General features: G+C 38.1%; 1 protein-coding gene across 9 annotated transcripts in view; it reads left to right on the top strand.

Annotated features, from left to right (window-relative positions):
• Positions 1-15,123, top strand: part of Osbpl1a (oxysterol binding protein like 1A) — a 204,914-nt gene that overhangs the window by 12,699 nt on the left and 177,092 nt on the right. For 7 of the 9 annotated variants that reach the window (XM_048806415.1, XM_048806414.1, XM_048806418.1 and 4 more), the window contains exons 3-4: positions 6,821-6,906; positions 7,707-7,781. The exons of the other annotated variants lie outside the window; for them this stretch is intronic. In XM_048806415.1, coding sequence (XP_048662372.1) covers positions 6,821-6,906; positions 7,707-7,781 — 161 coding nt within the window. The remainder of the gene's footprint in view (positions 1-6,820; positions 6,907-7,706; positions 7,782-15,123) is intronic. 9 annotated transcript variants of the gene reach the window in all.

The following is a 15,123-nucleotide window of genomic DNA, read 5'->3' on the forward strand; positions in this document are numbered from 1 at the left end:
TATATATATAGAGAGAGAGAGAGAGAGAGAGAGAGAGAGAGAGTAGTTGGACACAATAACTTTATTTATTTATTTATATGTGGTGTTGAGGATTGAACCCAGTGTCTCACACATGCTAGGCGAGCACTCTACCACTGAGCCACAACCCCAGTCTCCCCTTCTTCTTTCTTCTCCTGTTTCTTCATTTCATCTGGGCCTGCAGTTATTGGATGGTATCACACAGGTTCAGGGCAGGTCTTCCCCATTCAGTTCACTGATCCACAAGCCAATCTTCTCTGGAAACACCTCCACAGACCCATCCAACCAATCTGCCGCAGTCTGGCTGGGCACAATCAGGAGCCACTTGTCAAAAGAAACTAACTTTAGTTTTAGAACCACACACGCCAAACAAAACAGCCTCTCAGGAAAAACCCTCAGAGCCTCAACTGCCACCACCGGCTTTCCACAAGCCTCTCTCTCCCACACAAGCTTCTCTCCACCTCCCACAATCCTCCTGCTCTTGAGGCTGATTGGCTGGGTCATGTGGGTGGAGCCAAAAAAGTCCCCCAATGAGCAGCTCCGTGGTCTGAAAGGGCAGGGAAACAGCCCAATGAGCATCACCGCAGAGGAGCCAATCACCTAGATGTTGCTGGGGCCATAAGTTTTATGGGTTGTCTAGGCATCCTTCAGTTTACTCAGGTTGAAAACAAAAATTAACTGTTGTGCTTTTAGTCCTCTCTTGGGAAAGTGTCATGTGGTAATGTATTGAAATGTGGCAGCCTAGGGTAGCTTTGCTTAGTTAAAAGTTAGCCTTCCCTCTCCATGCATTACAGAGATTGCTTTGACATGGCCATCTTGCAGGTGGGTGCTAAGATAGGTAACATGCTCGTGATTTTTTCATTGTACCTCAGATACAGCTAGCTTGTTCTCAGCATCTTCTCAGATTATCTCACATCCTGCTTATTTTATCATCTCCTTCTACGGCTAGTTCCTGTCCCAGGAAGGGCTGTCTTAAGATGGATTTATGGATGTTTTACTCCTTTTTCACACACTCTCCTCATGTCCTAGAGCAGCAAACCTCCTCCTGGCTTCACCCTCAGCTGGGAAGAAACCATGATCTGAATTGCTTAGAAACTGTAGTCTGAGTTGGCCAAAGTAATTTAAAAATTTCTCTGCATCCTTCTACAAAAACTGACTCTCAATCTTTACTGCAGGGTTTTTTTGTTTGTTTGTTTGTTTTGTTTTTTTGAGATGGAGTCTCCCTAACTTGCCTAGGCTGGCTTCAAACTCAAGATCCTCCCTAGAAGCTGAGATTACAGGCATGCACCATGAACCCAGCTAATTTTTAATGCTAAAAATGTTTAAAAATCCTCAATGACCCTTTTCTATCTACCCTCTTCCCCTATCCATAGTTGCCTCAGGCTAATTAGTGGAAAACCATCTACTTAGGTAAAACTGAGAGATTTATGTTAATGGTTTTTTCAAAATTTCATCTCATTATACCTGTCAGTCAGCCTTTGTCTTAAGGGCAGTTTGAGGGGTTTATGTAGAGGAGTAAGAATCAGATGATGTGCAGTTCTTTACTAAAGGGAATGGGTAAGTCTGCATGTAAGTAGTGTTTCCCTGTGGGAATTCCTTTCTAGCATTTCTTGATTTTTTTTTACTTATATAAACAAATCCTAAGATATAAGGAAATGATGCAAATTAATATATTCCATTAGAATGAAAGCTTAACAATCAATTTACAGATGATACTATTGGAAGGAATCTACTGAGCTTAAGTTAAAAGTGAGAGAATGAAACCTTGACAGGCAGAATTGAAGGTTAAGGTGAACATATCTAGGGTCTGGGTTAGAAGATCTAACTAGTCTTACTTATAGCTACTGCCTTATTATAAGCATGTGCTCATGGTTCTGTCTTTTGCTAATATGAGTCAGTCTTGTAAATAAAAATATTTATATTTGTGTACATTATATACTTCATATAAATGAGTGGCATTTCAAGAAATAAGTTTGGGAAAAAGAACTTACATTGGCTGTCTCAACACATGCTTCTGAGAAGTGCTATCATTTTTCTAGGAGCTCCAGATGGGAAGTAATTTGAATATTACCCTATCATATCTGCTGATGTTTTCCAGCATTTTAATATTCTATAAAGGGTTCTATTATTTGTAGGTAATTCTTGATCATTGAATGTTTTAAAATACTATGATAACTAAGTATAGAAAATGTTTGAATATTTTCAGAATTATCTACAATTTTGGAAATTGATTTTTTTGGATATAGAATCCCACTTGGAAACACTAGATGTGAAGAGACCAGTTCAGAGGCTGTTTTAGTAAAATAGAGGATCTAATTGTGAGTAGATGGGACAGATGCAATGAATGGAGGTAATGGAGGAAAGTATATGTGATGTAGTAATATTTAGGATGTAGAATTGAAAGAACTAATTGAATGTGGGGTATGAAAAGGAGAAAGCAGCCAAGGGTGATGCTGGTATCTGCCATGAAAAATTAGGTAAATAATAGGGCAGACAGTTGTGAAAATAAGTGAGAAGGGGAATGGGTAGTGTTTGTGTGTAAATGTGAATACATGGAATGAAGGACAAGCTCAGCTTTGTATTTCCTGAGCTTGAGGCACCTTTGCATCATCCACATAGAAGGTGTCTGAGACTTGGAAGTGGAAATCTGTTTTTAAATCAACAGTATATAAACAGTGTAGTTGGAGAGGGCCAGTAAATACCACTTTTGATATTACCAATAATGAACTCATTAGAGACAAATAGTTTCCCACTTGGAGGAAATTCCAGAATTGTGAGACCAGAGAATGCAGGGCTATAGCAGCCAGGGAGGACGATCATCCTCTTTGATACTAGACTGTGATGCAGCAAAGTGGCAGATGAAAAGAGCCACTGTGATTTGTTGTCAATATTTTAAATAAAAGTTGAGGATAGATTAAATGACGTGGTGGGAGATGAACATATTCTTCAGTGGATGGGTACTTGATTGGAAGGAATGAAGTGAAAAAAGCAAGTAAAAATGGGAAGGAAGAGTGAGGAGGAGGAGGAGGATGATTGGTAGTGAGCATGGGGTTAGAGAAGGTTTGTTTTTGCTTGTTAGAGGGGAGAGACTACTTACTTGCTCCTTCCTATGAGCAACTAAAGAGGAAAAGGTTAAAAATAGGGGTGGGGTGGGGAAAATACTTGAGAAGCAGGAAGGGATGGGATCCAGAAAGAATGATTGGTCTTTAACATCAGGAAGGAAAGATGGTAGAATATGTGAAATAGAGGTAGGACAGTAGCTTTATTTCTGGGAAGCCCAAAAAGTTCTATGAAAGTTTCTGTTTTTATTGTTAAACTGAAAGATGATGTCACTGCTAAGGGTTGAGATGCCTGCAAAAGGAGCTTGAGGAGAATAGTAATAGATTGAAATACTTGTTATGGAATGTAGGAGAGACATCTGAAGAGGTCATTAGAAGGTTTGCCTAGCCAAAGTGTGGAATCTTGACTTAATGGTGTCAAAATCAATAGGGTTTTATTATTTTTCTTTACTCTGGGTGAGAAACCTGGATGGGGTTCTAGAGAAACTGAGCTATTATGTTTATCTTATTTTGTGTTTTTTTTTTCCTAGGCTGCTATGACAAAGATAGTGAAACAAGGATATTGATTAAAAAAGTATTGCCAGGCCATGGTGGGGCCTGCCTATAAACCCAGCTACTTGGGAATCTGAGGCAGGAGAATCACAAGTTTAAGGCCAACCTAAGCAACTTAGCAAGACCCTGTCTCAAAATTAAAAATGGGCTGGGGATATAATTCAGTGGTAGAGTGCCCCTGAGTTTAATGCCCAAAACTGGAAATAAAATAAGTTGCTCGGCACAGTGGCACATACCTGTAATTCTAATATGTGGGAGGCTGAGGCAGGAGGATCACAAATTGAGATAAAACCATTCTTGTCTTGAAATAAAATAAATGAAGGACTGAGTATGTAGCTTAGTGATAGTGCACTTGCTTAAGCACGTGCAAGGCACTGGGTGGAAAGACAGACGATTCTCAGTGCTGGGAAAAAAAAAAAGTTGACATAGAGGGCCAAGGAATACATACCAGATTTATTGAAGTCGATATTGGGGCTATTTACATGAATGAAAAATAATTAAAGAGCGAGGGACTGATTAAATTGAAGAATAAGAGAACTAGTATGTGGGTATACCTGTGAGGAAGCTGGCAGGTGGGGTGTTTGTGTTCATCAGGGTGTCCAAGTTTTGGCTTTGGCAATGGGTATGTGACATTGAGCAGCAATGGTTTGTGAGAAATGAGGGAAACTGAAAAGTCAGCATACTTGAATGGGCAGTAAGTACCCCAAGATGGCGTCAGGATTGATGGTAAGGAGAGAGACTGCTGTTATGTGGTTAGGGGTGAGTCACTAGAAGGCTGGCAGGTGGTGGCCTCAGAGTACACATTTGAGGGAACTATGGCTCAGAGGGCTTGCAACATGAGTGGAAAAGTCATTGACCAAAGACACCAGTGGGTTTATTTTTTTTTTTGAGAGAGAGAGAGAGAATTTTTTTTAATATTTATTTTTCAGTTTTCGGTGGACACAACATCTTTATTTTATTTTTATGTGGTTCAATAGACTTAAAAATAAGAACCATATGATCATCTCGATAGATGCGGAAAAAGCATTCGACAAAGTACAGCATCCCTTTATGTTCAAAACTCTAGAAAAACTAGGGATAACAGGAACATACCTCAATATTGTAAAAGCAATCTATGCTAAGCCTCAGGCTAGCATCATTCTGAATGGAGAAAAACTGAAGGCATTCCCTCTAAAATCTGGAACAAGACAGGGATGCCCTCTCTCACCACTTCTGTTCAACATAGTTCTCGAAACACTGGCCAGAGCAATTAGACAGACGAAAGAAATTAAAGGCACAAAAATAGGAAAAGAAGAACTTAAATTATCACTATTTGCAGATGACATGATTCTATACCTAGCAGACCCAAAGGGGTCTACAAAAAAACTATTAGAGCTAATAAATGAATTCAGCAAAGTGGCAGGCTATAAAATCAGCAGTGGGTTTTTGATGTGGAGGTTTACATGACTTCTCTTCAATGAAATAAGTAGGTGAGTGGGAGTCTCCATCTGAAGAATAAAGGGAGATTATTATTATTATCAGGAAGAGTTAGGCTTTATTTACAAATAGAAAGCAAAAGAAATGTTCATTGAACTACACTGAGGCTCTGGGATTTATTGACTGTGTAATTATATGTTCCATGGGGCACACATGTAAGAGGAAACAGATGGAGCAGTTTGGGTAAATGGCAGACACTCACAGGCACACTGATGGCAGCTCCAGTCCCGATGCCTCTGTGTGTATGTGGTGGGTGGGCATGTGTTTGAGGCCTGATGTGGTACTCTGAGGTTGGTAACTGAAGATTCTGCTGGTTCAGAACCTGATGTCCAGGATCTGAGAGTGTGTGTAATGCAGGTGAGGTTCTATAATCCCCTTTAACCATTAAACCACAGGCTTCTCCTTGGGAGTAATCCCCTGGGAGCAGTAGGCTCTTGGGCTGTGATGGACCCTCCAGGGTGGGTAGGCTTTGGGAGTTTGATCAGGCTATAGTCTCTGCAACCTGATTTAAATTCTACTAAGCTTTTGGAGCTATCTCAGCTCTATGCTGTAGAACCTTTATCTTTTCTTTTCCCTAAATTGATTTTTATAGCTTTAGTTTTTTCAGCATACCTCTCTTCAGCTCCACTGCTAGAATCTGACATTTCATTGCTTTTAACTTTGATTCTGGCTATCTTGTTGGACTTTAGCACTCTGGTAACCCAATATCCTCATTACCTGAGATTTTTATCTGAAGTCAGAGAGCTAACAGTGTTCCACATGCTGCAGGAAATACTCTACTGATTCCACTGCCTTTGGCTCCTCTGTCTACTCTCCTTAAGTGGTACGGTTTTTTGTCTTTTTGGTTTTTTTTGAAGAGAGAGAGAGAGAGAGATTTTTTTTTTAATATTTATTTTTTTAGTTTTCGGTGGACACAACATCTTTGTTTGTATGTGGTGCTGAGGATCGAACCCGGGCCGCACGCATGCCAGGCAAGCGAGCTACCGATTGAGCCACATCCCCAGCCCAGTGGTACGGGTTTTCAAATAGAGTTGCTTGTTGTGAAATGTTATGATAAGGGAACCAAGTCTTTGCTAGATGATGACAAGATAAAGACTCAACTCCAGATCCAGCAAACTTTACGGATCATGAAGTTCATGTAAGCCCATTGTGTCTCCCAGAGTACCCTTTGAGGATGAGGCTTGTGTTAGTCTGTCACTGTGACAGAGTGCCTGAGATGAACAGCCTAAAAAGAGGAAAGATTCATTTTGGCTCATAGTTTCAGAGATTTTGGTCTACAGTCACTTGGCTCTGTTGTTTCTGGGCTTGTGAGGAGGCAGAGACCGTCATGGCAGGAGCATCTGGAAGAGCAAAGCTGCTTATCTCCTGGTGGCCAGGAAGGGAAGAGAAAGAGCTCACTTTTATAACAAAGCCCTTCCCCAAAACTGATTAAGCTATGAATCTATAAGTGGATTAATCCATTCGTGATGTCAGAGCCCTCATGACCCAATCACCTTCCAAAGGCTCACCTCTGAGTATTGCTGCACTAGGGACCAATCCTTCAGTGAGCTTTTGGAGGACATTAGAGATCGAAACCATAAGAAGGATGCCAAGTCAAAAAGATGGCACCCATCTGGATCATGTGAGTTTTGTCTTTGCATTCTCTTGGCAGAAATTCAGTTTGTTATAAAACTACATAAATAACATCTAAAAAAAAAATCTTTTTCCATTTTTAGGAAGAAGTAAGTCTAACTTGGGCTGGACACCTCTTCATCTGGCATGCTATTTTGGACATAGACAAGTGGTCCAGGATCTGTTGAAGGTCTATTTATGGCTTTAATTTTTTAATGACTATAATGAATAATTATTATGGAAATTATAGGATAAAAATCTTAGAAAAACCAACTGAACCATAATAGTTTATTAAAGCAATAGCTCATCATTAAAAGACACTTAATTTTTTTTTACTAAAAACATGAATTAGGTTAGCTTGATTAATTAAAATTCTGTGATTTTAATAATTTGATTTTTACATTATTGGCTTTTTAAAGTGGCAAAGCAGGCATATTAATTAATGAAGATATAATTTTCAGTTTTACAAGCATGACAAGTTGAAAAAATAACCAAAGTGCATCCCACATTAAAAAATAATGTCAGAATCTCTTAGCACTGTACTTAATGAGATTTGAGACCTCATATTTCTCAATTCTCTGAACAATTTTTCACATATGAATGTTTTCGAAATTAGGTTGTATCTTATTCTGTACATTTAATGGGGGCATTTTTTTTTTAAATTTGAAAACTTTTAACCTTATGGTGGAGGAAATAGTACTGTATTTGGAGATAGTTTTCCTTTGTTCAGTATGGCTGCTTCTAAAGTTGAGTGAAGATGTATTGATTTTTAAAGAAAATCCCTTTTTGTTCTACTTATCTGTTAGACTTTTACCATTCAGGAAACTTACTATTTATTTTTACTATGAATTGAATTTAGTTTTAGTAGTGACAACCAAACAATATTAGCAATTATTCTAATTTTGAAATATTTAATTATTTCTAAAAATTAATTCTACTTTTTTCTATTTCTTGATATGTAAGATGTACTAAAGTTTTCATGTTTATTAGGCTGGTGCAGAAGTGAATGTGTTGAACGACATGGGAGACACGCCACTTCACCGAGCTGCGTTTACAGGACGAAAGGTGAAAAACATTCTAATTTCAGTGTTTACAAGTGAAATATTTGGTAGAGCAGTCTCCACTATTTTCTCTGTTATAACCATCTTCTCAGCAACTGGAAAAAGCCATGAGAAAATGTATAAGCCAAATATATTGGGCAAAGTGGGAGTTGGACAATGAGGTCAAATGCCAAGGTCATTAGACCCCTATACCATCCTTGATAGAAGGTTGCTCAGCCTCTGCTTGTGTTCCCAGCAATGGGGAACTCCTGATTGTTCTTTTGTGGAAAAATAGCTTCATCAAAGTATAATTTACATTGCATAAAATTCTATATTATAAGTGTACATTTGAATGTTTTATAGTACATTGCACAGCTATATAAATCATCACCATGATTCAGTTACAGAGCATTCATTAGTTTTGTCTCTAGATATATTTGCCTTTCCTCAAGATTTCTTACAAATGAAATCATGAACTTGTGTCTGGCTTCTATAATTGGGCATAATGTGGTTGAGTCTTGTAATACTGTAGCATGTGTCAATAGTTTATCCCTCTTTATGAATGATATTCCATTGAATAGATACACATTTTGTTATCTGTTTACCATTTATTGAAAGGACCATCTTTTTACTTTGATGAAAATCAATTGATCATAAATATAAGGCTTTATTTCTGTATTTACTATTCTTTTCCTTGATCTATATGTGTATCCTAACATCAATTTATTGCAGTAGCTTTATAATTATTTTGATATAATAATCAAATGGTATAAATTCTCCAGCTATAGTCTTGTTTTTAAAAATTATTTTGAGTACTTCAGTACTTTATATTTTCATATATATTTTAGAATTGTCAATTTCTATAAAAATGTCTACTGGAATTTTAATAGAGGTTATTTTTTTGAATCTATAGGTTGGTTTGGGAAGATTTGCCATTTTAACAATTTTGACTCTTCCAGTCTATGGACCTGAAATTCATCTTCATTTATTTTAAGTCTTTAATTTCTCTCAGCATTTTAACATTTAGAATATTTCTATCCTCAGAAAGAATCTTTGTTAGTATAAAGATCTTTCACTGCTTTTGTTAAAAATTGACCTGACCTTAATCGGTAGAATTTGGAATGCATCTGGCCTGCTGATGTCTCTGCTGTTAATGTTAGCATAGTTTTCTAGCACCCTTGCATCTACATAGCTTAGTGGTTAGTCGGTGTTTGGGTAGCAGTGGTCTCAAATGCTCAGTCCCATAGGTCACTTATACACTCTACCTGTGGACCTGTGTTTAAGCTGGAGAGTGTTTTCAGAGTGAAGGCATTTTTCTTTTCTGCCTCTGCTCTAAATTTCTGAAGTGCGCTCTCTTGTTTTTCCTGATCATGAGTGATGTTTCTAGAAGCTGAGGGTGTGGATCTAACCTACTCCTTCTCTGGTTCTTTCATTTCTAAGGACTTCCTGTTAGATAATCAGGCTATTTTGCCATTTGCCCTATATAGGAGGCAGAGTAATGGTCCCCAAAGGTGTTCATATCTTGATCTCTGAGATTTGTGAATATGTTCAGTTATGTGGTAAGGGGAAATTAAAGTTGCAGATCAAGATTACTGATTGACTGATCATAAGATAGGAAAATTATTGTGGGTTATTTAGTATAATCACAGAAATTCTTAGAAGTGTGAGAGGGAAGCAGAAAAGGAGTCAGAGATGTGGCTAGTTTGATGCAGTGTTTCAGGCTTGGGAATTGTGGAGAAAGGGGCTATGAATCAAGAATGCTGATGGCCACTAGAAGATGGAAAAGCAAGGAAACAGATCCCCCCACAGAGCTGGTCCTGTAATACCTTGATTTTATCTGATGAGCACTATTTCAGATTTTTTAAATACAGAATTATGGATAATAAATTCCTGTTGTTTTAAGCCACAAAGTTTGTGGTAATTTTTTACAATAGAATCGTATGCAGTCTAATGGGAAAAGCAACCCATGCTATCAGTTATTAAGATTTTCCCATTTGTTTCCAATGGCGTCTGCTACTTTTACTCTTAATGTCTCTTGGTGTAGGTTTTGCCTTTTGTTCCAAGTCAAGTCAGTTCCATCTGGCCGGAAAGCTACTGGCTGTAACTGCTCTCCCTTCTCTGGCAAACATCTTTGGGCAAGTGGGGAAAGGGTTAACTGCCTGTGGCTAGAAGGCTAATGACTCCTGGTGTTCTAACTTGAGTTCTAGCAGTTCCTGTAGAATAACTCCTTTTCTTGATTTATAGTTTCTTTTGGTGGATATCTAGCACTATGGATATGGTTAGTTTTGATAGTTTTGCCTTTTTTTTATACTCATTCTTTAGAATAAGTCTTCTGGGCTGTAAATGCCACCACAGTCTTCTGGGCTGTAAATGCCACCACAACCAAAAGTTGTTTCACTCCATTTTTGTGATTTTTCTGATAATTTAAATGATGTAGTAAATTAAGTATGACATAGTGTATTTGTTTACTTTGATAATTGACTACTGTCCAACATGATTCCTAAAGATCACTTATTTATTTCTGATATCAGGTATTGAACCCAGGGGCACTTAACCACTGAGTTACATCCCCAGCCATTTTTATTTTTTATTTTGAGACAGGGTCTCTGCTTTAGTCAATTTTTCATTGCTGTGACCACAGAGAGCTGTTCTGTTTTGGGGGGCTCAAGGACAGGCAGAACATCATGGTGGAAGAGTGTGGTGGAGGAAAGTGGCTCAGGACATGATGATCAGAAAGCAGAGAGAGCATCCTCACAGACAAAATATAAACCACAGGGTCACACCCCCAATGACCCACTTCCTCTAGCTACATGCTACCTGCTTACAGTCACCACCCAGTTAATCCCTATTGGGATTAATTCACTGAGGAGGTTAAGATGCTTATAACTCAATCAATTCACCTCCAAACGCTTTGCATTGTCTCACACATGAGATTTTGGGGGACACAGCTAAACCATAACAGTCTTGCTAAGTTACTTAGGGGCTTCCTAAGTTGCTGAATCTGTCTTTAAACTTGCCATCCTCTTGCCTCAGCCTCCCAAATTGCTGGGATTACAGGAATGTGCCACTGCACCCAGTTTAAGTATCTTTGAATTAGTAAATTTCACACCATTCTGGCCTATTCATAAGTTGATACTTATGAATCAGAAAACAGTCTTACTAAAGTTGAGAAAAATAGTACTTTTTATAGTAAAACAGTTAATAATAAACATAGGTTAATTGCTATGCTCAACTCAGGTTTCAAAAGTGAACTGCAAATTAACTTGCATGACCCATATGTGAACCACTTGCCGTTTCCCTTAAGAGTCTTGAATTTCTCATCTTTTTCTGTGGACTGCAGAATGTTCTATTGCCATCTATTTTTCACACATACCCATACTTGAAAGTATAGCCCAAACATAATCACCATAAAATTTTTCTGACTTCTTGCAGTTGGATGGCAGCTGTGCTTTTCCAGTTTTCCTGGACACATTTTATAATATTTTCAGTCATCTTATACCTTGTTATTAGAGTTACTGTTCTGTATGTCTTAGCTTTCCTACTAGGTTGAGTATAATCTTGTTCTCAAGGATTTAACACAGTTCATTTTGTGTCTTCACTGCAAGTAACAGATTTTACTGCCCATCTCTGTTCTTAAGTAAATCAAAATCAATTCATTATAAATACTTGGCTCTTCACATATTGGGCCATTTCTTCTACTCTGCTACTTTGAACATGAGATCATATAAATTGAGCCTTAGTTGCGCTGGGGTTGTAGCTCAGAAGTAGAGTGCTCGCCTAGCATTGCGTGAGGCACTGGGTTCAATCCCAGCACCACATAAAGTAAAATAAAGACATTGTGTCTATCTTTAACTAAAAAATAAATAATTAAATTGGGCCTTAGTTTTGTTAGTATGTATTTTGTTATCTGTTGTATCCAAAGATAATATTCAGCTGAAATTAAATGGTTGCATCATATAAAAATGCTTAAAAATTTATGTGCTTAATAATTAAGCATGATTGGCTGGGTATAGTGGCTCAGACCTGAAATCACACCTACTTGAGAGGCTGAGGCAGCAGAATTGCAAGTTCAAAGCCAGTTTCAGCAACTTATCAAGACACTGTTTCAAAATAAAGAGAAAGAGCTGGTTATGTAGCTTAGTGGTAAAGGGCCCTAGGCTCAGTCCCCAGTGCCACAAAAAAAAAAAAAAAAAAAGGACAAAAAGTTACTTTCTGACTGTACTTGGGGAAGGAATCAAATTTTCTTGTGGTAATATAATCTTATTATCTTGAGATTTGTTGATTTAATAAATATATCATTGAATTGAAAAGGGATTTTGTTTATTACAAAGCATTTTAAATTCTTATCCTCTGGATTATATAAAATATAGCTCCCCAAATTTTATGAGGGAATGGTCGACTTTTCTTGGTACATTAGCGACCCCTGCTGTTCACTGTTAAAAGTTAATATATCAAAAAATTTAAACGTTTAATTTAGCTTTATTTTTCGCTCAGTTAGAATTCTGAAGTTTTTAATGGCTTTTAAAATAAGTTTCAAATGGGAATAAAATCATTATAGCAAATATTTGGATTGTAGCACTGAAATTTATTTATTTTTGAATGGAATTGAGAATGTATTCAAAACAAGTGCTTCCTATACCTCGGGAATGCCATCTCTCTCACCTAACTTACAGAAGTTATGTGTAATCCAGAGGTTTGTACCAGAATTCCCTACGTATGGGTCACCTACTGCCAAACAACTTGATGTGTGTTTCATTTATTGGTAGACAGCTATCCTGCAACATACATAGGAATATTGCCATTTGTGCTCCAGGAATTCAGCTGAGATGGATAGTAATATAGAGCAGGTCTGTCAAGTGCTGCTAGATCATACCTATGATGGGGGCAAGAGTGGGCAGAGACTAGAGCCAACTGTGAGGCAATCTCAAGGGATGCCTCAGCCCACTGTGCCGAGAGCTCTGCAGAAGTTGGGGTGAGAGGCCAGGCCTTTATACTCCTGGGATAGTCAATCATTGGATACAGGCTATCCTGGGAAGGAAGTGTGACCTTACATGATGTAACTCTCTTAAGCTGTGATAGCCTCTGGCATGGCTACCAGCTAAAGGCTGCCTTCTGATCACTCCTAGCTCTTGGAGTAGCAAGTATTTATTCCTGAAGGGTGATCTTCAGGAAGCATATCACAGATTCTGTCACAGTCTACTCTTCATTCCACTCAGGTCCACTTGTTCATATGTTTCAGGATGCCAGTTGGCCTGTCCTCCTGGGGGATGCTTAGAAGAAGGCTAATGGGACTTAGAGATCCTGTTGCCACAACCGAATTATTTTCTGCCTGCTCCCTTGCTAGCATACATTTTGGTCTTTGTGGCTTTCATAGTGGTGTGACCAGGCCCTCATCCCTGGAGGTCTGATCCTTTCGGTTATTAGGCCTTTCTAAGAATGGAAAGCTATACTTGTCCATTTACTAGCGAAATTGGACAAGAGAATACAAGGAGATGCATGTAAATGTGTTCCTTTGTGTCCTCTTTGTGTTCAGCCCTACTTTTTTTTTTTTTTTTTTGGTCATTGGATCTTTATTTTATTTATTTACATGTGGTGCTAAGAATCAAACCCAGTGCCTTTCACATGCTAGGCAAGTGTTCTACCACTAAGCTACAACCCCAGCCCCCCAGTGCTTCTTTCTTCTTTGATTCCTTTCCCAAGTACAGTCAGAAAGTAACTTTTGTCCTTTGTGTGTATGTGTGTGTCACTGGAGACTGAGCCTAGGGCCCTTTACCACTAAGCTACATAACCAGCTTTTTCTCTTTAATAAAACATTGTCTTGATAAATTGCTGAGACTGGCCTTGAACTTGCAATTCTGCTGCCTCAGCTATTTCCTCAAAAGTAAAAATAGCTGGGGATGTGATGAGTGCTTGCCTAACATGCATAAGTCCCTGGATTTGATCCTAGTCCCCCCACCAAAGAATTATTATGTCTTGCACTTCCCTTAACTGAAAAGGGAGTACCATGGCTTCACCAGGTTCTGAGACAGCATATTTCACACCTGGACATAATGCTCTAGAAAGGCTAACTAAACACTGGGCTTGCTGTCAAAGAACCACAAGGTAAAATAGTCACCACATTAGCAGAGGTAATTTAATTCTTTAGGATAAATACTGAGGTATGTTCTAGTTGGGTCAGTTCCTAATCTTTTGAGGACCCTTCGTACTGATTTCCATAATGGTTGTACTAATTTGCAATCTCAATAACAGTATATAAGTGTTCCTTTCTCCTTTATGTCCTCTGTAGAATTTACTATTTTTTTTTTAATTGTACTGGGGATTGAACCCAGAAGTGCTTTACCACTAAGCTACATTCCTGGTTCTATTTTGAGACTAGGTCTTGCTTAATTGCTGAGACTGGCCTTGAACTTGTAATCTTCCTGCCTCAACCTTCAGAGTTTCTGGGATACAGGTGTGTACCATCACGTCCAGCTATTATTCGTATTTTTAAAAAAAATTTTTTTGTAGTTGTAGTTGGACAGCAGGCCTTTATTTTATTTATTTTTATGTGGTGCTGAGGAATGAACTCAGTGCCTCACACGTGCAAGGCAAGTGCTCTACCACTGAGCTACAGTCCCAGCCCATATTGTTTGTATTTTTTATGGCTGCCATTCTAACTGAAGTGAGATAAAGTGTTATGTAGTTTTGATTTGCAGTTCTCTGATTATTAAAGATGTTGAACATTTTTTTCATATATTTACTGGTCATTTGTACTACTTTTGAGAAGCATCTGTTTAGTTCATGTACCCATTTGTTGATTGGGTGGTTGTTTTTGTTTGTTTGTTTTGGTGTTAAGTTTTTGGAACTCTATGTATTCTGGATATTAATCCTCTGTCAGAAGTGTAGCTAGCAAAGATTTTCTCTTTAGTTTCTTCATACTCTTAACTGGGATACAGAGTTTACTTGTGGTAGCTTCATGGACATTATTAAGTGTATAGTTAAGTTGACCATGTTCCTGAGCCTTTCACCTAACAGTTAATATTTTTAAATGTTTCATATTTAAGACTTGAGAATTGTCTCTTAGAAAAATCTGTGTGTACATGCTTATGCATTCAATTTAGAGTGTCAGATTTTGTAAACTTTTGAAAGTAAAAACCTATGACCCTTGCCCCATGATTGTCCACTCAGATTCTCATTTCCCTGAGGCAAACACTTTTTAATTTTAGTTGTTACTGTAGAGGGTTTTTTTTTTTTTTTTTAGTTAGACACAATACGTTTATTTTTATTTTATTTATTTATTTTTATGTGGTGCTGAGGCTTGAACCCAGCACCTCTCATGTGCTAGGCAAGCATTTTACCACTAAACCACATCCCAGCGGCCCCCCCCC

The sequence above is a fragment of the Marmota marmota genome, unplaced genomic scaffold (assembly GCF_001458135.2).
Source record: "Marmota marmota marmota unplaced genomic scaffold, marMar, whole genome shotgun sequence".
Classification (NCBI taxonomy): Eukaryota; Metazoa; Chordata; class Mammalia; order Rodentia; family Sciuridae; genus Marmota; species Marmota marmota.